This window comes from Vanacampus margaritifer, chromosome 19 (assembly GCF_051991255.1).
Source record: "Vanacampus margaritifer isolate UIUO_Vmar chromosome 19, RoL_Vmar_1.0, whole genome shotgun sequence".
NCBI lineage: Eukaryota > Metazoa > Chordata > Actinopteri > Syngnathiformes > Syngnathidae > Vanacampus > Vanacampus margaritifer.
The window spans coordinates 9,025,583-9,046,007 of NC_135450.1; the positions used below are offsets into that span (position 1 = coordinate 9,025,583).

At 40.6% G+C, this 20,425-nt stretch overlaps 2 protein-coding genes across 3 annotated transcripts in view; one reads left to right on the top strand and one right to left on the bottom strand.

The window, feature by feature from the left end:
* Window positions 1–16,313, top strand: part of LOC144039752 (pleckstrin homology domain-containing family G member 1) — a 42,620-nt gene extending 26,307 nt beyond the window's left edge. For both annotated transcript variants that reach the window (XM_077553406.1, XM_077553405.1), the window contains exons 5-17: window positions 2,267–2,313; window positions 6,051–6,201; window positions 6,465–6,596; window positions 8,033–8,215; window positions 8,288–8,383; window positions 8,650–8,736; window positions 8,891–8,924; window positions 9,014–9,106; window positions 9,173–9,234; window positions 9,319–9,510; window positions 10,472–10,591; window positions 10,661–12,410; window positions 13,632–16,313. In XM_077553406.1, the coding sequence (XP_077409532.1) occupies window positions 2,267–2,313; window positions 6,051–6,201; window positions 6,465–6,596; window positions 8,033–8,215; window positions 8,288–8,383; window positions 8,650–8,736; window positions 8,891–8,924; window positions 9,014–9,106; window positions 9,173–9,234; window positions 9,319–9,510; window positions 10,472–10,591; window positions 10,661–12,410; window positions 13,632–14,575 (3,891 nt within the window). In that variant the 3' untranslated portion in view covers window positions 14,576–16,313. The remainder of the gene's footprint in view (window positions 1–2,266; window positions 2,314–6,050; window positions 6,202–6,464; window positions 6,597–8,032; window positions 8,216–8,287; window positions 8,384–8,649; window positions 8,737–8,890; window positions 8,925–9,013; window positions 9,107–9,172; window positions 9,235–9,318; window positions 9,511–10,471; window positions 10,592–10,660; window positions 12,411–13,631) is intronic.
* A 1,559-nt stretch (window positions 16,314–17,872) lies between these two features.
* sod2 (superoxide dismutase 2, mitochondrial) lies at window positions 17,873–20,237 on the bottom strand. The gene is made up of 5 exons (XM_077553326.1): window positions 20,072–20,237; window positions 19,363–19,559; window positions 19,071–19,187; window positions 18,343–18,522; window positions 17,873–18,266 (listed from the first exon to the last, which is right to left on the bottom strand). The coding sequence occupies exons 1-5, from the start codon at window positions 20,218–20,220 to the stop codon at window positions 18,121–18,123; spliced, it is 789 nt and encodes a 262-aa protein (XP_077409452.1). The 5' UTR covers window positions 20,221–20,237; the 3' UTR covers window positions 17,873–18,120.
* Between the last annotated feature and the right edge of the window lie 188 nt (window positions 20,238–20,425).

The following is a 20,425-nucleotide window of genomic DNA, read 5'->3' on the forward strand; positions in this document are numbered from 1 at the left end:
GCATTCGAGGAAAGTGGGAAATCATATTAATCCAAATCGGATTGTGTCATTTCCGCCCTCAAAGCGTTCGAGGCAAATGTAAATACAAGACGATGTTCACGTGACACAACGTGATTTGGAACGACTGCGTTAACCAGAACAACAAACAATTTATCGGAATCAGCCATCTTTATTGTTTACATTTGCCTCAAACGCTTTGAGAGCAGAACTTGGGACACTCCGAATGTGATAAATCCGACTTCAAATGCAGCATAAGACCGCCATTTTGACTTGTGATGTAATTTTGGAATTGTCAATAAGGAGCTAGTAGACCAGCCAGGACACCTTGCGTTAGCGCTAATGCTAACATTCAGATTGTGTGTAGTGCTTCTTGTATAAACTTGTTCAAGACCTGATAATATGTTTAATGACTTAACTGAACTCATCGTTTTTGTTTGTTATTCCTTACTGTAATTTGAATGCTCTGAAATTGCTGATTTAGAGGCTCTTTTTTTATTTTAGGAGACTATTGTGTTAGCGGAACAACCAGGACAGTTGACATTAGCGCTTGTGCTAACGTTCTGAATTGTGTGCGAGGCTTGTGCAAACGTTTTCAAGACATGTAATGTTTACTGGCTTGTCTGACCGTTTCTTTATTTTTTTCACTGTTTCTATGGTAACCCCTAAATCACTGGTCACAGTGAACGAGTAAATCAGCCAGGAGCACTTGTGTTAGCACTCGTGCTAACGTTCACAATTGTGTACAAGGCTTGTTGTTATTTGAAAATGGATGATTCTGATGCAATTAATTGGGAGAATGGAGTGATTGTTTTTAAAAGGAGAAATGTCTTGATTGTTGCTATGGCAACCACAGGTTAGGCTAATCTTCAGAGTTGTGAACAAACATATTCACGACACTTTGTTAGCGCTATTGGTCTGACTGGCTTACTACTACTTTAAATTTGAATTGAAATTATGTCGCTTTTTGGTACCGCCATTATCCCAATAAGTGTAGGTGTGCTACCTTTTAAAGATGGCTCTCATCATTCAACAAGCTGTCTTTTGACAAAAATAGCTGCAATTAGAATGTTAACCTTTCTGCTGGTTACACAGGGGACCAAAAAAAACAACAACAAAAAAACGCTGTCATTCATGTTCGTTTAGTGCATATAATTAAAATGTATAGCTATAATTAGTTTTGTTTAACAATCTTAAATAAAGACATAAACACAAAAAAGCGGTTGAATTTAATGGTATGCATGCATGTATGTCTGCATTTTCCCATACGTATGCGCCGCACAAATTAGTACTCTATCAAAACGTTTGTATGTCCTGTGGTCTATGCGCTAAAGCTCAGCAAGTGTGTATTAGCGCTGCGTGAGTGTGTGTGTGTGTGTACCATTAAAAAAAACGGCATGGCGGACACATCTGGTTGTGTTTAGGCCCGGTCTGTGGTAGCAGACTACTGGAGACGAGGAGGAGACCTCTGCTCTTCAATTTAGCTCCTTTTTTCCCATGGAGCACCTCAGGCTGTTCAATTACTGGCTTGAGGTCCTTCAAGTGAATGTACAGTTCCCTACCAAGACAAAAATAAAAGTATACGTAACTGGATGTCCGCAATGTCGTCTGTTTGGACATTGAGTGATATCTGATCATCTTCTGTGTTTATGATGTCGCTTCCTGTTCTCTGTCAGCATCCTGCAGCCCCCCCTCAGTGTGTCTTATGCAACAGTGGGGTGGGGCGGGGGGGTTCATCTCAAGGGCGGCAAGGGAGCAGGATGGGCAGACAAATCCCGTAGGAAACTTGGACAGACGTCCTTCAAAGCCGAACAGCATCTTCATATACTTACCACATGGGATGTTCAATACGATTATGCAGTTAAACTTGTTTAGTCGTGTCGAAAGCATAACCGTTCAGGCGTAAATTTCAAATGCCAAAAGTGAAGCGAGATATTCAGATGAGCTGCCAGGAAAACTGGCGGCAGCTTTTTCGATGAAGTCACACCGTGTCTCACGTGTGTTTGATGTTGACGGAGGTGAGAAAGGTCTCAATTAAAGGGGCGGAGAAGTCGAATGGAGGGCTTTTAATCCCAGCACTCACGGCTGATTTAAAAGAACCGTCAGCATTTTGAGAGTGAAGTGCCTCGCTCACATTTTTAAGTACAGGCTGATGAGGAAAATTACGCAGACAAGCCAAATTGTTTTATTAGTAAGTCTCCATTTAAGTATAACTAAGGAACATTGTTTTCCTGTGACATACATCTAATTTTCCCTGTTTTAATTTCAGAGTGAAGAATTCCACATATACACCCAGTACTGCACCAATTACCCAAGGTAAGGATATAGTTTGTGTGAACTTATAATACAGTGGAACATCTAAGGTTCAATACAATACGTTCTGGGTCACACGTCAAACTCCATTTTGTTTGCATATTGAAATTGCATTCCCATTGGAATTATAACAACATAATTAGGTTATTTATTAAAACTCCTTTTTTTCAGACCAATAGCAGAGTGCTCTACTCTTGAGTAGTCACGATACCGATACCAAGTACAAATACCAGTAGTACTTTTGATTAGGGGTGTCAAAATTAGTGCGTTAATTTAAACTTTCTTTATCGCCACTAGAAAAAATTTAACGTGCGATGAATGACCGCCCCTTACTTGGAAAGCCTGTAATGTGGGAATTCCAGTCGCAACGCAGCAAATGCGTCCTTGTCAAAATTTTGCAGTAATAAATTTAATAATAATGCATATATTTGTGGAGACTGGGGTCAAGTTGTATTTTACAATTTTAAAAATGTGCAGGATTTCACAAGTTACTTCATGTTAAAGATTAGATAGCGCTTAATATGAAAAGAAAAATGCACTGAGCTGTCACCAATGTCTTACAAATGCAATTATGCCAACTAGTGGCAGAAAAATGAACAACACAAATCAATGTCACACTCGTTTTTTACTCTTTTTAATTTTAACTCAATTTTATGATTTATTATGAAATTACCTTATCAATGTCTAAAATAAGTAGCCATATTTCTATTTGACATTTTTCCCACTTTATGTAAACAAGAGTATGAAAACTGAATGTAAAAATATTTTATTGTCCATTTCATTGTATATTTAGAACAGATATAGAATTTGCGATTAATCGTGAGTTAACTATTGAAGTAATGCAATTAATAACAATTAAAGAATGTAATTGTCTGACACCCCTACTTTTGATACATAACCCCCCCCCCCCCCAAAAAAAGACAGATCATTTTGAAGAAAGACCTATATATCCCAATGTAGCATTTTTTCCTTAAAATTGCATGAAATTAATGTCAATTTTGTATACTTGTCATTTCTAGTTCCTAATGGTAAAAAGATCACAGTATCGGCCGCCATCATGCATACCGATACCTTGAAATAAGGCCCGATACCCTAGGACTGAAACTAAAATGCATCACCTTTTATCACCTTTTAACATTCATAACTGTAATACACAAATAACTTAAAAAAAATGAAAATGAAAAATAGTTTTTTTTAAAGTCATGAAATTATATTACAGCCACAATTTAAAATCAGATTTTAACAAGTGAATTAAAAAAAATACAACTTTATTCCCACTGTAGCAAACGGTGTGTTTATTGGTTTATTATGTTTGTACCAGTACAGCATAATAATTTATTGCATTTAGGGGACCCCTAAGCTACAGCTTGTGGATCCCTGGCAATGCAGGGGCCACAGTTTGAGAACCACATCCTCACTCCACTGAAACCTCACGTGGGGCGTCTTGCTTCGACTTGTGAGCTCACGCTGCGTATTTGTCATCCTTTCTACTCATGATCCCGTTGTCACTGTCGCCCTGATCTCATCTCCGCATTTCTTCCCAGCGTCTCATGTAACTCCGCCGCATCAATGCGTTAGCTCCTCGCCAAATCCAAGTCAAATTGTCTGCTGCCAGTCGCGCCTCGGGGTGGCTCCGCCGCACTCCCTCCCTCCCTCCCTCCTCATTTTTTTCTTTTAATTCTTTCATTCACTGCTTATTGACAGACTTATAGCGCACGTTGCTGACAGAAGGGGTATTATTGTTGTTACCTTATCAGATGTTTTATTCTTCTCTGGGCGGGTGGTCCTATGGGGACGCCTGTGTGAGTAACGTGACAATGTGTGATAGTTTAGTTTGTAACGTGAGGCTGATCCTCATGCCGAGATGCACTCGGGACACACCTGGCCCGCAGGCTGCAATTTCTCCTGGTTTATGATAATACTCGCAAACAATTAACACACTTATTATGATGTCTCATTGTGTAGCTTCTGTCTTTTTTTTTCTTCTTAATTTTTTTTTTTTTTGGGGGGGGGGGGGGTATCGAGGTCATGTCGATCTCCAAGGTCGGGTTTCCCCCAAGAACAATGTAGAGACTGTACGGAGCTACGCTGGAATTTAGACGTGCAGAAATGCTCGCACACAAACGGTTTTAGACCACTCGTGAGAGCCTTTCAGTTTTTAACCCTCATCAGGCCTTAATGTATCAGTTACATGTCGATCAATACGCACACACCAGTGATTGGACATTTTTCATTGGTTGGTCACATGCCACATAAATGATTGGAAGGTTTTGCCACACAATCTTTATTGGTTAGTTTACATTTTTATGCTTTTTTAATCTTCATTCGGCCCAGTTTAAACCCACAATCCTTATTGGTCAGTCTGCATGTCAGTCATTAAAGGGATCCTTGACTCATTGAGTCATTTTTAGCAGTAAAAAGTAAGGGGGTGTCAGGCGATTACATTTTTTAATCATAATTAATCGCGTGACTTCAATAGTTAACTCGCGATTAATCACACATTTTATATCTGTTCTAAATGTACAATAAAATATTTTTTTCCTAAGTTTTCATACTTCTGTTAGCATACAAATGGGGAACAAATACTAATAGAACTATGGTTGCTTTTTTTTTTTAAGAATTGATACAGTAATTGTGAGTGTGATATTGATTTGTGTTGTTCATTATTCTGCCACTAGATGGCATAATTGCATTTGTAAGACATTGGTGACAGCTCAGTGCATTTTTCTTTTCATATTAAGAGCTATCTAATCTTGAACATGAAGTAACTTGTGAAGTTCCGCACATTTTTTAAATTGTAAAAAAAAAAAAAACTTGACCCCAGTTTCCACAAATATATGCATTATTATTACATTTATTACTGTTACATTTTGACGTAGACGTGTCTGCTGCGTTGCGAATGGAAATCCCCAAGTACAGGCTTTCATTTATTTATTTATTTTTGTTTTAATGCTTTTTGCAAAAAAAAATACTTAATTTTGATTTATTTTTAATATTCGTTTTAGTTTACATACTACAGGGGTGGCCAAGTTCGGTCCTCGAGAGCCACTATCCAGCCTGTTTTCCATGTTTCTCTCCACTAACACACCTGATTCATGATCAGGATCGTTGTCAGGCTTTTGCAAAGCTTGCTGATGAGCTGATCATTAGAATCAGCTGCACTGAAGGAGGAAGACATGGAAAACAGGCTGGATAGTGGCTCTCGAGGACCGAACTTGGCCACCCCTGATATACTATATAACTACAAGAAGGAATACTAGGGGAGGGAGAAGGAGAGAGGGGTGTCCATTTTTTATTTAATTTTTTAGGGATTTTGGGGGGATGTCTGCATTCAAGTTTCATCCCCCCAAAAATAAAGTTATTTATATATATATATATATATATATATATATATATATATATATATATATATATATATATATATTTATGTTTTTTTATTTATTTATTTTTTTTTACTGTTTTAATTTTTTATTTTTATGGACTCGCTTGTATTTCATCTTGTTACGTTTTTATTTTCAATTTGTTTTAGTTCTTTCATATTTTGTCTTAGAAATCTATTATATACACGCACACGCAATCGCAATCAAATTGCAGTACTAATAATATATATCAATTGTGGTGCAGCATATTAGCCGCGATGTGTTCCGGGGCCTCCAACGCTCGGGACGTGCTGTACTGCACACTTGCCTCTGCTGTCAAATTACAGTCGAGTCCATAACAGCTGTGTTTTGACTGGGCAGGTCGGTGGCTGTGCTCACAGAGTGCATGAGGAACAAGGCGTTGGCCAAGTTTTTCCGCGAACGCCAAGAATCCCTGCGCCACTCCTTGCCCCTGGGCTCCTACCTGCTGAAGCCGGTGCAGAGGATCCTCAAGTACCATCTGCTGCTTCACGTACGTCCATGTGGCAGAAAAAATCGGTCACATTTCCTTCCAAACCACAAAAGCGGGGTTTCTGATTCTACCGCCAAATGTGGAGACATATGGTACTCGCTGTGAACGTTCTTGTGGGGTGTATGCCGTGCTGTAAATAGAAGAGGATGTAGCAAAATTTATATTTTCATCCGTTTGAATTTGTTTTATTGGGCAAGCGTACTGAAGGAGAAAAGAATTCAAGCGCTCACTTTAGCAATGTGCGCGTTTGTGTTTGTTTGTAGGAGATCGCCAACCATATGGAGAAGGACACGGAGACGTATGAGGTGGTGCAGGAAGCCATAGACACCATGCAGAGAGTGGCTTGGCACATCAACGACATGAAGAGGAAGCACGAGCATGCTGTTAGGTTGCAGGTATAGTAAACAAAAAGAATTTTCAAATGTGGAGCCAGCGCCATGTCCGATTCAAGTCTTTTCAATGAGCTGATTTTTTATTTTTTTGGGTTCTATTGACTGATGTGAGTTGTGGGTTGGATTGTTTCGCCCCACGTCTTACGCAAGTCACAGTTTTCCACTGGGCTAATGACGGCCTTGCATAAGGAGGGTACATAAAAGGCCAGTTTGTTTCTTCTATCAGCTGGAAGCCAGAAGGGTCAAATGGATTCAGTAATTGAGGGATGTTTTGGGGTATCGCGCCAATTTTCACTCATGTGTAGCATTTAAACTATCCAAACTGGCATATGTTGAATTTATAGTCCATCTATAACAGGGGTCTGCAACTTGTGGCTCTGGAGCCACATGTGACTCTTTAGTACCTCTTTTGTGGCTCCCTGTGGATCTCTAAAACAAATGAGTAGAAATTAATATATTTTTTACATATTTATTTAAAAAAAAATTTTAGATAAAATATTATTCAAATGATTTTGATTTTTTTTAATTATAAAATGAATTATTACTTTTTTTTTTGCATAAAATATTATTCAGATTAAAAATAAAGAATAATTAAATATACAAAAATGTCCAAAATTTGTCAGAAAATTGATTGGCAAAAGGTACAAAAAGTCGATGGAAAAAGTTTTAAAACTTGTCTTTGGAATTGCCCAAAAAAGCCAGAAAATAGTTTGGTTTTTTTAAGGCAGGAAAAAATATTGAAAAAGTAACTATAAAATGTCCAAAAATAAAAGAAGAAAATTATCATAAAATGTACACAAAATTGCAAAAAAAAACATCTGATTTTTTTTTAAGGCAGAAAAGAAAACTATAAAATGTCCAAAATCAAAAGAAGAAATCCTGTTTACCATAGAATGTACACAAAATTTCCACTAAAAAAATCTGAAAATTGATTTAAGAAAAGGCAGAAATCCCAAAAATTACCATAAAATGTCCACAAAATTACCAAAAATGTCAGAAAATTGATGGCAAAAAAGGCAGAGAAAAGGTGAAAAAAGGAAGAAGAGGGACAGAAAATTACTGTAACATTTGACAAAAAGGCAGAAATGTTAAAAATAATAATAATAAAAAATTCAAAAAGTATGAAAAAAAACATAAACGTATTGGATGCTGCACATTTCTCTGTTATAGTGCAGCTCAAATTAGCTCTTGGGCCCTCAGTATTAACACACAGTTTCGTTCTTTATAAAGTTTAAATGTTTTGCAGCTCCAGACAGATTTTTTGTTATTTATTTGCCCCAAAATTGTTCTTTTGACAGTAAAGGTTGCTGACCCCAGATTTATAACCATGGATTTCCTCAACCCGTTCAAGAAACATGAAAAAAAAGAAATTAAAAAAACAAGATCTAAAATATCCCAGGTGACTTTGGACAAGCAACTATTATCTCCCGTCATTGCAGGAAATCCAAAGCTTGCTGACCAACTGGAAAGGTCCTGATCTGATCGGCTATGGCGAGCTGGTCCTCGAAGGAACGTTCCGTCTGCAGCGAGCCAAGAACGAGAGGACGCTCTTCCTGTTCGACAAGCTTCTGCTTATCACCAAGAAACGAGAAGAAACGTTCACGTACAAGGCTCACATCCTGGTCAGTGGCCGTCTCGTCATGTGACGATTTATGATGACTTGATGGTTTGTTTAACCTGATGACTTCTTGCAGTGTTGCAACCTAATGCTTGTGGAAGTCATCCCGAAAGAGCCACTGAGTTTTAGTGTGTTCCACTACAAGAATCCCAAACTACAACACACTGTCCAGGTACTATTATGTGCATAGTTTGCAGTAATGGCTCATAAACATTGTGGATGTACTCAAGTTTCAACTTTTGCAATCCAAGTGGGACGTTTTGCACAGACATGTCCTTCGAAAGCTATTTTTCTTACATAACTCCTGTTTTGCACTAAAGCTAAAAATATTCATCTATGTTGTGTAAGAAAGCAGAGTTTGTCCCAAACATATCTCCGCGGGATATTTTTTTTAAGGGCATGCATGCTATTATCTTCTCTGTTTGATGTCGCCCGCAGGCCAAGTCCCAGCAAGATAAGCGCATGTGGATCTTACACCTCAAGAGGCTCATACTTGAAAATCACCCTGCCAAAATCCCTGCCAAGGTAACCTTATCCCGTGTCTTTCAATCCACCATAATTCCGTTGATCTCCAAGATTCAGTTCTATAAATTCTTTCCATTCTCTGTTATTGTGATTTTAGTGCCACCTAGTGCCCAAGATTATGACTGTCTAACCTATTTAATTTCATCCTTTCTAGGCCAAACAAGCCATCCTGGAAATGGATGCAATGCGTAAGTGTCTGTCAATACATCTTTTCATTTCATATTCATTTGTCATATGATATTTTTTAAATTAATGTCTGATATCTGTTTTTTTCCAGACCATCCTGGTTTTCACTACAATCCTGACGGTGACAAGAAAGATTCCCCGCAGACCAAAGAAGGCCCCACACCTCGCAGAGGACGACGAAAAGGTGGGAATTCCTTTGAGCAACTTCTGCAACAACAAAAAAATCTCAATGATTCATTTGTCTTCTCAGAACCGCTGTCAAAATTACTGAAGAATGCCAAGCAGAATGCAGCCAACAGCGATGGGGAAAAGGTGAGCCAGAAACAAAGATTATCCATAGTTAAGAAACATGAGAAGCCACATACACACACGCAAGTTTCATTTCTTTCACCCTAGCGAACAAGTCTGGGCGCAAGCCTGCTCTCTCCGGTGTCCCAGCTGGCTCTGGGCACGATAGGCCGCAGCCGCAGTCTCATCAACCAATCACAGGAGTCTTTGGACCCCGCTGACCACTTTGAGCACAGCGATAGAGAGGAAGGGGAGGAGCCACACCTACAAGATGCTGATGACGAGGACGATAGCGTCCTGGTAAGACTAAATGTAGGGATGTTCAATACCACATTTTTTGATACCGATACCCAAATCTTCATTACTCACCGATACCGATACCAAGTGCCGATACCATTAGTACTTATGATACATAAAATTCCCCAAAAAACGACAGATACTTTTTTTACCTATATATCTCAATTATGCAAATGTGATTATGCAAATTGCATGCAAATTTTCTTAAAATTGCATGAAATTAATGGCAATTATATTTTTTGATTTGCTCATAAAAATAATTTTGCATAGAGCACACAATAAAATGAATGTAAAAAAAAATAGATACATAAAATGAACAAATAATCCAGTGGGGGGGAAAAAAAAAAGTCCCAATCAAAAATTGTGATTGCACAACTTCCTTTTAAGGAATACAGTGAAGTGCAAATATTTCAATTCAATACAATAGTGTTTCAAGTAATTTAGTCATATCTACCATGTTAAGAATTCCTCAAGCTGTTTAGTCTGTTGTTTAATTATATCTTGTTTTGAAATCCATACTTTTAATTTGGAAGGCTGCTCTGTATTTCCGTTTCCTGTTTCACGTCCTCCATTTGTCATTTATCTCATAGCGGTGCAGTAGTCAATGGCAATATACTATATACAAAGCTCTGTCTGCACTTCAGAGCTAATTAAATTGTTGAGTACAACTGAAGGCTTATGTGCTCTCTTACCGGAGTCCCGTGGCGGTCAATGAACGCAAAATAACTATTTCAGCCTTTAGTTCCTGACCGAAAAACGGCCACAAGAGGGGGTCGATACCAGTATCGATATCCATTGCGAGTACCGATACCATGAAATGTGTCCAGGTATCGGCCCGATACAATACCTGGAATTGGTACTCGCCCATCTCTAACTAAATGCTCACAACACCGTTCTGCTCTGTGAAATTTGGGTTATGGCATTTTCTTGGACCTGATACTAAAGTTTATGACTTTGCCTTCAGGGTGGTGGAAAGAGATTGCGAGTCCCAGGCAAAAGCAGTCGGAAGAGGCTGAACCCTCAAGCGTCGGTGGACAGTATAGAACAGTGGAAAACCTTCAACATGAGCGCTTCAGATCTTCAGGTATGGGACTGTTCAAAAACGATCAACTTGGCACCTCCATTGTCTAAATCTTCTTGTCCGTTCATTCAGAGAGCCAGAGAATCCTTTGTAAGAGACGGAAGTCACCACCCGCCACTCCGCAGGACCTCTCGCGTGACAGAGGAACCTCCAGAGTCCCCGATCCCATCCGTAGTCGTGACAGATAACAATTCCGTTCGAAACATCTGGGCAGACCACCGCGCTCGTAGGGCCATGTTCCCCACCAGGCAGCGGACCATGCACCCCGATGACGACGACGACGACGACATCTACCAGATGTTTGTTCCCACCGAGCCGAGCGGACCGGAACCGGAGTCAGAGAGATCAGAGGCCCCCTCGTCTCCGAGGACGGCCCGGCCTTGCAGCTGGCACGTGGAGCAGCTCCCCTCTGTCCAGGTCGAACCTCCGTCCAGTGGCAGCAGGGTTTTGCGAAGGGCGAGCAGCGTCGGCGAGAATGCCACGGAGGCTCGGAAAAGTCCAGATGACGGCCAGGCCGGTCACAACTTGGAAGTGATTCATACAGAGTCATCCAGCAATGACATATCAGGATCCTCGTCAGCTGAGCAGCTGACAATGGATGATATCGAAAACGTGTACGACAACATCAGCTTCGAAGACCTCAAGAGAATGGGTCTGATCAGAAGAGATTCGGATGAATGCCAGTCACGGAAAGAACCTTCTGATGCACAGGGTTCTCAGAACCAAGAAGTTGGGGCAACAAATGTTCCAGATGGCATTAAATTAGACAATGGTTCCAGAGAGAACAACCAGTCCTGCACCCAGGAAGGAAGACCAGCCCAGACTCCTGAGCTCAAGATAGTAGAGGAGAACATCTATGACACCATTTGTTTTCGGGATCCTCCATCGATAGGCTCACAGGGAATCAATGCAGCAGATCGCCAGAGAGACATTCTAATGGCATCAGAGCAAGACTTAATTGGAAGCTTTAGAGAGTTTGTCTCACAGGAAAGCCTCCTGCATCCCGTCCCGTGTTCTTCCGAACCAGACTACTCCTCATCATCTGCTTCGTTGGCCTCCCAACAATCACCCAAAGTTGATAAAATGTCAGAGCATGTTGACGAGCTCTGGAACGACTTGGAGAACTACATCAGGATTAATGAGAAGAAAGCGGACCGACTGCCTGCCGCCTTCCCGGTTAGCGCCGGCGAGTCAGCCAAGCGGGTGTCCTCAGTCAAAGGCAGTCCTACAAAAAAGAATCCTGTAGCCAATCGTCCTGCTTGTAATCCGAAACACCCTCCTGTGCACTCATCGCAATCCTTCAACATCCCGGTCATCAACCTCCCTGACCTTCAAAGGGATGGAACCACTGAAGTCGAAAATCCAAATCCTGTTCCCACTTCGCAACCCCTTCCCGTCGTGCCCGAACCCCAGCCTGGCACGGTGAAGAGCATGCGTAACAGACTGGCCCGCCTCAGCAGCGGTAGCTTCCGACTAGAGGACGACGACCTTGTGGAACTTCCTCCGAAAATCCCTCCGCAGAGAGACAATGCCGTTAAGGATATCCATAATTTGTTCCCGGCGGGTCTGGACTCGTCACTGGCCTCTTCCTCGCTCCTGCTGGGCGAGTCTGTAGACTTTCCTCTGGAACTTATGGACAAAAACAAGAGTCGTGTATTTTTGATGGCGCGGCAGTATAGCCAAAAGATAAAGAAAGCCAATCAGCTGCTGCGCATGAGGAGCATGGATCCTGGGGACCCTTGCAGTCGAGCAAGAGCTGACAGAAGGCAGAAAGACCTGGCGGCCATCTTGGAAGAAAAAAAGCAAGGTGGAGCTGCTATAGGTAACACAAATCCTTTAATTGCCACAATTAGTGTCTTGTGACCTCAGCATAAAAAGCACAAGGCAGAAGGATTTTTTTTCCCATCACTGTTTGTGGGTTGGTTAGTTCCAACACTTGGATGGGGGTCGTTCATTGCGGATACCAAGCAGATATTAATTTAAAGGAAACTTGGTGTACTTGTTGGTAGTGATGGCACAACATTAAATCTCAAATTTCAGGTCAATCTGAGAAAGAGTTTGGGAGCTACGACCCGCCGAATTTTGACACAAAAACGGCAGTAGCTCCCAAACCCCTTCTCTGATTTGACCTGAAATTTGAGATTTAGTCTTACGCTATCAACAAGTACCACAAGTTTCATTTAAATCAAAATCTGCTTGATGTCTGATTTTGGGGTGATTTGGGTGAAAATTTCAGGTCAATCAGAAAAGGTGTTTGGGAGCTACGATCTGCCGAATTCTGACACAAAAATGGCAGTAGCTCCCAAACCCCTTCTCTGATTGACCTGAAATTTGAGATTTAGTCTTACGTCATCAACAAGTACAACAAGTTTCATTTAAATCCAAATCTGTTTGGTGTCTGATTTTTGGGTGAAAATGTCAGGTCAATCAGAGAAGGTGTTTGGGAGCAAAGACCCGCCGAATTCTGTCACGAAAATGGCAGTAGCTCCCAAACCCCTTCTCTAATTGACCTGAAATTTGAGATTTAGTCTTGTGCCATCGCTATTAACAAGCCCACCAAGTTTCATTAAAAACAAAAATCATCAACTGTCTTCTTCTCCTGTTTCATTTAAATCCAAATCTGCTTGGTGTCTGATTTTTGGGTGAAAATGTCAGGTCAATCAGAGAAGGTGTTTGGGAGCTACGACCCGCCGAATTCTGTCACGAAAATGGCTGTAGCTCCCAAACCCCTTCTCTGATTGACCTGAAATTTGAGATTTAGTCTTACGCCATCAACAAGTACAACAAGTACAATAAGTTTCATTTAAATCCAAATCTGCTTGGTGTCGGATTTTTGGGTGAAAATTTCAGGTCAATCAGAGAAGGTGTTTGGGAGCTGCGACCCGCCGAATTCTGTCACGAAAATGGCTGTAGCACCCAAACCCCTTCTCTGATTGACCTGAAATTTGAGATTTAGTCTTGTGCCATCGCTATTAACAAGCCCACCAAGTTTCATTAAAAACAAAAATCATCAACTGTCTTCTTCTCCTGTCTTCCGTCTTAGGCGCAAGGATAGCCGAGTATTCCCAGCTTTACGACCAAGTCATGTTCAAGGATTCTTCACACCACACTCATCCAGGTCTTCCCTCTTCTCCGTCCATGCCTGAGACCTCCCTGGAGGAGGAATGGCTCCACTCCACCTACAGCAACGGCGAGCTCTCCAACTTCATGTCCTCCACCGGCGACTTGCACAAGACGAGGGCCTCGTCCACTCCTCAGCGCAGGCTGGTGTCCTCCTGCTCCATCCCGTCTCTCAAGACCGCCGCGGCCTCACCGAGCAGCCCGCCATCCCAGAGATGGAGTTCCTGCATATCGGCTCCGAGCGAGAAAGAGGAGCACGTCTACAGTACCATCAAGAGACATCCTTCCTTGAATGCGCCGACTTCCCCGTCTAGGAACTGTCAGTCGGTCGGCTCTCTGAATAACCAGCAGGCAGAGAAAAACAACCAGTCAGGACTTAAATGGAACGGATCTACTGTAGAACCGTCCACAGTAAAACTCCACGGTCCCAGTTTGGGCCATACCGGTCGCCAGAGTAGCCTTCCCGAGAGGTCTACCCACGGAGAATCAGACCTCACCTTACACGACGGCCAACACGTGGTGGTCCTGAACCGAGCGTCGGCTCTGAGCATCCTCGCCGCCACCCAGAACTACTTTGCCAACTTTAATGACAACGGCGATGACGACGACTACGTGGAGATCCGCTCGGAGGACGAAGCGGAACCGGAGAAGGGCGGCTCGGGGGCCGGCTGTACCTACCAAAACCGGGGCCTGGTCCATTCGCGGAGTTTGCCTTGCACGCCCGTGCGCTCCAGTGACACGCTCAGATCTCTGGAGCGCGAGCAACTGGAGAAATATCTATGGAGCGAACCGCAGCAAAGTCAGCCCAACATCGTCCAGTCTCTTCGGGAAAAGTTACAGTGTCTGAGCTCCAGTAGCTTTGCCTGAATTGACCTCACAACCAAACGCTAACTATTCATAACATTACAACAAAAGGGATCCTGCTAACGATTACTACTTTACCAAGAGTTTACCCCACAAACAAAAGGGAATTCTACATAAGCCAAAACAGATATTTTCTAACACCTAACATTGTAAATATCTATATTTTATGTAACGGGCTTCAAAGCAAAAGACATAGGTTGTTAATGGTGAACAATGCGCTTTGAATCGTGCTTGCGAGCTGCCTTAGCACTTCAGGTCTTCTCATGAAGTAATCAAAAGTATTCCATTACTGTTTATTAACAGTCGAACCACGCCAATGGCCAAACTGGACAAGATCTGATGATCTTTGGAGGATCTTGTCCGGCGAACCTCTTCAAGCTCTGTCTTTTTAATCCGCATTTTCAGCGCCTAGCCTACCGGTCGGTACATAGCTCATTTTTAAAATTGTCCTTACGGCATTAAACACGCTTTAGCAATTTGCACGTTTTCAGAATGGCTGTATTCAAGCTAGAATGTCACTTTGCGCATCTTTGCAATAAATGTAACAGGAATAACGCAGAATTAATTACACGTATAAGATTCAAACCTATTCGCCGCCAATTATGCTTTAAAACGAGGAAACTTGCTGTTATTTTTCATTATAAATAAGAAACTTAAGGATTCATATTTATTTTGAACATGTGAGCGAAAGGCAACTAACTGTATGTGATATGTAAACATCACATTTTTTTTTTTTAACAAATTATATTCTGGGACCATAGACTACAGTAATTTATAATAGGGATGGGCATAATAATAATAATAATAGAGTAAGAATTGTGTTGACTACCAGTATTATGGAATTGATTGAGTTCTGTTTGAGGACAATATGACATCAGCTACAGCAAGTTAATCATATTTTGTATTTCGCGTCCATACAATCCAATTCTAATATTTTCAAAATGAACGTAATTTTCCCCCATAGTCAATGTAATGAGGTGTCCATCCCTACTGTACATGGCGTTATACTTAAATGGAAAGTGTTTGTTTATCATACACATGTATCAAACTACTGATTATACATCCAAAGTTGAAGGGAGGTGTTAATTAAAAGTTTTTTTTTATTATTAGTATGTTTATTAAGACAGCAGCAACTTTACGACAGACTACACACACCATCTTATTTATTCTAAAGCATCCCTATGATATTTTATGACTATTCATTCAAGGGCAGGTCCATTACAGGTTGTAAATGAAAGACTAATGTATTTATTAAAAAGATTATTCTGATGTTTGGAGATGTTCATTCGCCAAATTCAAGTTAAATACTGTGAATTGGTAGTTTTTCTGTTTTGCTTGTTTTCTCATGCACTGCTTAATGCAAGTTCCAAATGTAAAGTTTAAAAGCACAACATCACGGTCTACTGTTCCTATCACAACACATGAATCAGAAAATAAGTTAGTAATATGAAGTATGTTTTTTTTTTTTTTCATTGTACACTTTTGTCCTCTGCTTCACTGGTGGGGATTATTGGTCTTCATTGACTCTTTTTTTTTTTTTTTGCACTTTTCTTCAAATGTCTACTTTGGAAACACTTTGTAAAGATGTACATTTTAGGAAAGTTATTCTTGTATGCCATAGTATGCTTTACACTGCTTTAATGTTTAGGTCAAGTGTACTGTATTTTTTTTTTAACGACCTAGTTGTCATTGCTAAACGCAGCAACAACGTATTGGAGGTAATAAATTTCAGTCTAAACTATGTGACGCTTTTTGTCCTTATTAAATAAAGGAAATTAATTACTAGGACAATGACACCCCCCCCCCCCCCCCCCCAAAAAAAAAAAAAAAAAAACGACCATCACAGGGAGAACATGCAAATTCCACACAGGAGTTGAGCTATTGAAACTTTTGACTGTGAGGCAGACGAGGTAACCACTAGATCACGAGCTGTGCACACGTGTAATAATATGTTTTTTCAAAATGGAACCTGCATGATGAGGCAGGAACTACTAGGTATTTTTAATTAATAAAGACAAATGTACAAATAATTGAAAATTGAACAAGGAAATACCACTAAATAACGACATAAAACGCAAACAAAAATATATAAAATTGAGCCAAATTAATTCATATGTAATTGTTGCAAGCGTTTTTTAAAGCTTTTTTTGTCATGTCGCGTCATAGTGAACATAACCAGCAGGTGGCGCACTGCCAAATTACTCAGATGAGTCGCCGCCACCAAGAAGTTCCACGAAGAAGAATGGCGCTGCTGGACGCAAATGCCCGGATGCATTAGGGCGTGCCCTGCTTGGATGCAGCAGCCATTCATATTGCGGCGGGGCGTATCCGGCCTTGAACTAGCATGGACTTCATAACATGTATCAAATGTTCCTAGAACATGAGGCAGAAGTGCTTGAACGGCTCCCGTCAGAGCCATAAGTCCCATCACTTGTGTTTAAGAATGTTTTTTGTTTCATTCAACATACCTCAAATACAATACAGTTGAAGCACCACATGTACATTACATAAAACTTCAAGAGATACAGATTAAAAAAAAAAAGGGCATTGTTACAAAATGTCAAAACGAAAAGGATTCCACAAATATTTTAAATTAAATCAGTCATTCCCCCCCAAAAAAAATCAAAAGCATGGGCATTTTTCTGATACATAAACCTTGAAGATTTTGCAGAGACAGATCTCATTCTTCCAGTTAGCCATATTAGGATTAGTTTTGTAAATACATTTGTGAATAAACTGCTTACCCATTACAAGAAGAACATTTGACACCAAAGTCAATTTTCCTATTGTTAATGTTCATTCCAAATTGTATCTGTTTCATTGAGAGCACAGCAGATTGAATACCCTTGCTGCAACCAACCTTGAAAATCCTTCCAAAATCTCTGAATTATAAGTCTTCTTTTCCAATTCCATAAAATACACACATCCGTGTTTCCATTTTGAATGTATGTTTTAGATATTCCTTAAATTGTGTTCAAATTTTTAGTTTGATTTCCTTCATCTTGAATGGGATCGGAAAAGATAATTACATCTCTTATTTTCTTCTCTTGTTAAAAACCTTTCAGAATATAGTTCCTTTTTACAGCGATCGGGAAACTACATTTTTGTATACGTGTTTAAAAGAATGGTACATCAGACTTTTGGGGATTGGTGAAGCACAACAAATCTCCACTAGATGGCAGAAGGTACAAACTTTTTCACGTTTGTTTTCCTTCCATATGGACAAAGCAATCAAACTTACTTAGCAGGTTAAAAGAAAAGTGTGTGGAGAATCACACAGCCAACAAAAACAAACAACTCTTTGATTACATGAACTGGTTTTATCGCAACAGATACTGACATGTAATGATTGCATCACTCCATGTAGCGCCACCACAATCCACGCAAGCAGACAGTTTTTGACATGAAGTCACTTTAGACAGGAAAATGACCTGTGGTAAATGCAATTGAATGTAGATGCAGAGTGTTCATGACCAAGAGCCTAAATACAAAATTGTACAAATTATCTGCAATGATTTTATTTTCCATCCACATTGGGATGGCTGAGTCTATTTCTTGGCCGTCTGCAGACGCTCGCTCACATTCTCCCAGTTAACGACGTTCCAGATGGCCTTCACGTAGTCAGGCCGGACATTTTTGTACTGCAGGTAGTAGGCGTGTTCCCATACGTCGATGCCAAGTAGAGGGATGAGGCCTGAGGGTGGTCAGAAGCAGTTTATGAAGCATCTGATAAAAGAATTGAGAAAAAATGACCGAGCGTGATGACTGACCTGAAGTCCCTTGCAGAGGATCCTGGTTGGCGCAAGCTGCAATGCTAAGTTTTCCGGCCTGTTTGTCGTAGCCCAGCCAGCCCCAGCCTGAGCCTTGAACCGCCACTGAGGCGGCGGACATCCTCTCCTTCATGCTCTGGAAGGAGCCAAAGTCCCGCTTGATGGCCTCCATGAGTTCCCCTGACAAATAATGTATCATGAGCTGACTGTTATTCAGGGTTAGGAGTGCTCATGTTTCACCACTAGGGGTCAGTAAAATCTTATTTTCCATTTTCCTAGGCAAGGGTTTGGCAGCGATGTAAAATAAATAAAAATACAAAAAATGGAAAAAATATCAGAAGACAATTTCAGTGGGGGAATAAATATACATATAAATGTTTTTTTACTTTTCCATGCGGGCAAAAACGCAGATTTTATTTGTGTTTTTTTTTTTTTTACTTTCTGCCATATTTTTTAACATCAAAAGCCCCATTTCCATATTAGTCCATCCCAGTAAGTGTACAAAAAAAAACAAAAAAACAATTGCAGTGTTTCTGCCAGTGTGGGGAAAGAAAAAAAAAGGTATAAAAAATATTATTTTTAAAAATGTAATGACTTTTTTTTTTAATACACATGGTAATTTAAACTTTTTTTTTTAACTTAAATTTTAATTGGTTCACTCAACCCCCCCCCCCCCCCCACCCACCCACCCCCCCCAATAGGAAGATACACTAGCCAGCTAATGTTACCTTGTGGCTCACCCCCACCGTTGGGAGAGAGATTAGTCCAAAAGATGGTGTGGTTAATATGACCTCCTCCGTTGAATTTAAGAGCAGGTTGAAGGGCGACCTGTGCCGTTACATCGCCTAAAACACACAATGACAAAAACATTTTTTTTTTTTTAAATCTTTTTCCAACATCATCTTGCACTTTAAACTACAGAAGCTGCAAAAAAAAACATCAACCTGACAACTTGAACTAATCAGCCATAATTACCTCACAACTTGTAGTTAATTAGCCTAAACTTGAGTAGTTTGCTACCTTTTGCGAGCGCCTCCTTATACTTCTCCTCCGCCACGTTGAGGTTGTTGACATATGTTGCGTGGTGCTTGCTGTGGTGCAGTTGCATGATCTCGGCGTTGATGTGCGGCTCCAGGGCGCCATAGTCGTACGCCAGGTCGGGAAGGGTGTGCTTCTGTCTGCACACCTGGGCGGCTTGAGTCAAACTAGCAGCGCACCTGAAACAATTACAGTGGCACGTTAGTCCTCAGTGCCTGTTGAGTTGGAATGTAATTTTTTAGGGGGATATTTTATTTATATAGCCTAGTGTTTACATGCTTGAGACCCCCCTGAAATATGTTTGACAAACACTACACTAGACTACCGTGGTACCCCATATTGTATGTTTATCAATAAATTTGCTCATCGATGTGCTTTTTGGCTTTAAGTGGCTCATGATAAAAGAGACTAATTACAAGTTAGTGGGTTTCATTTGAAATGAATTGGCATTATGTTATCCATACGATTGCACAAATGTTATCTGGACACCAAATTATAAGAGCAATATTTGCCAGTTTTGTGCGCCTTTCAAAATGAGTGCGCAACAAACCAAGTTAGCAGCCAGCAAGCGCCAGTGTGTTAGCATACGCTAGGCTAGCTTTTGCATAAGAACCACAGCAGTGTCCAGATCGTGGCTAATTCACGGAAAGTGCACATTCAGAAACTGGCTGGTGGTTTTTGTTGGCTTTACCTGCGTATCTGAGCAACTCTGCAGAGCATGTTGGAGACGACGTTAGCGGGACAGAGGCTGATTCCTTTCTGACTGTTTCCAATCTGACTGCCCTTGAACTGAACTGAACTGGGCAAGTTCAATTTGACAGCCGCGTGAGACCGTACCATTGTCACCACGCAGGGGTGTTCATCAAAATTGATATGAGCGAAAATTGTATAAATAAACACTTATTGTGTGGATTTTTCCCCACGTATTGCATTTTAAAACCGTGTCATTATATTATATCTAAAAAATATTTGTCGTATTGTGTATTTTGTCGAATTCATAAAATATACGTATGACGTTTATATTTCTAGTTTTAACTTTCACTAA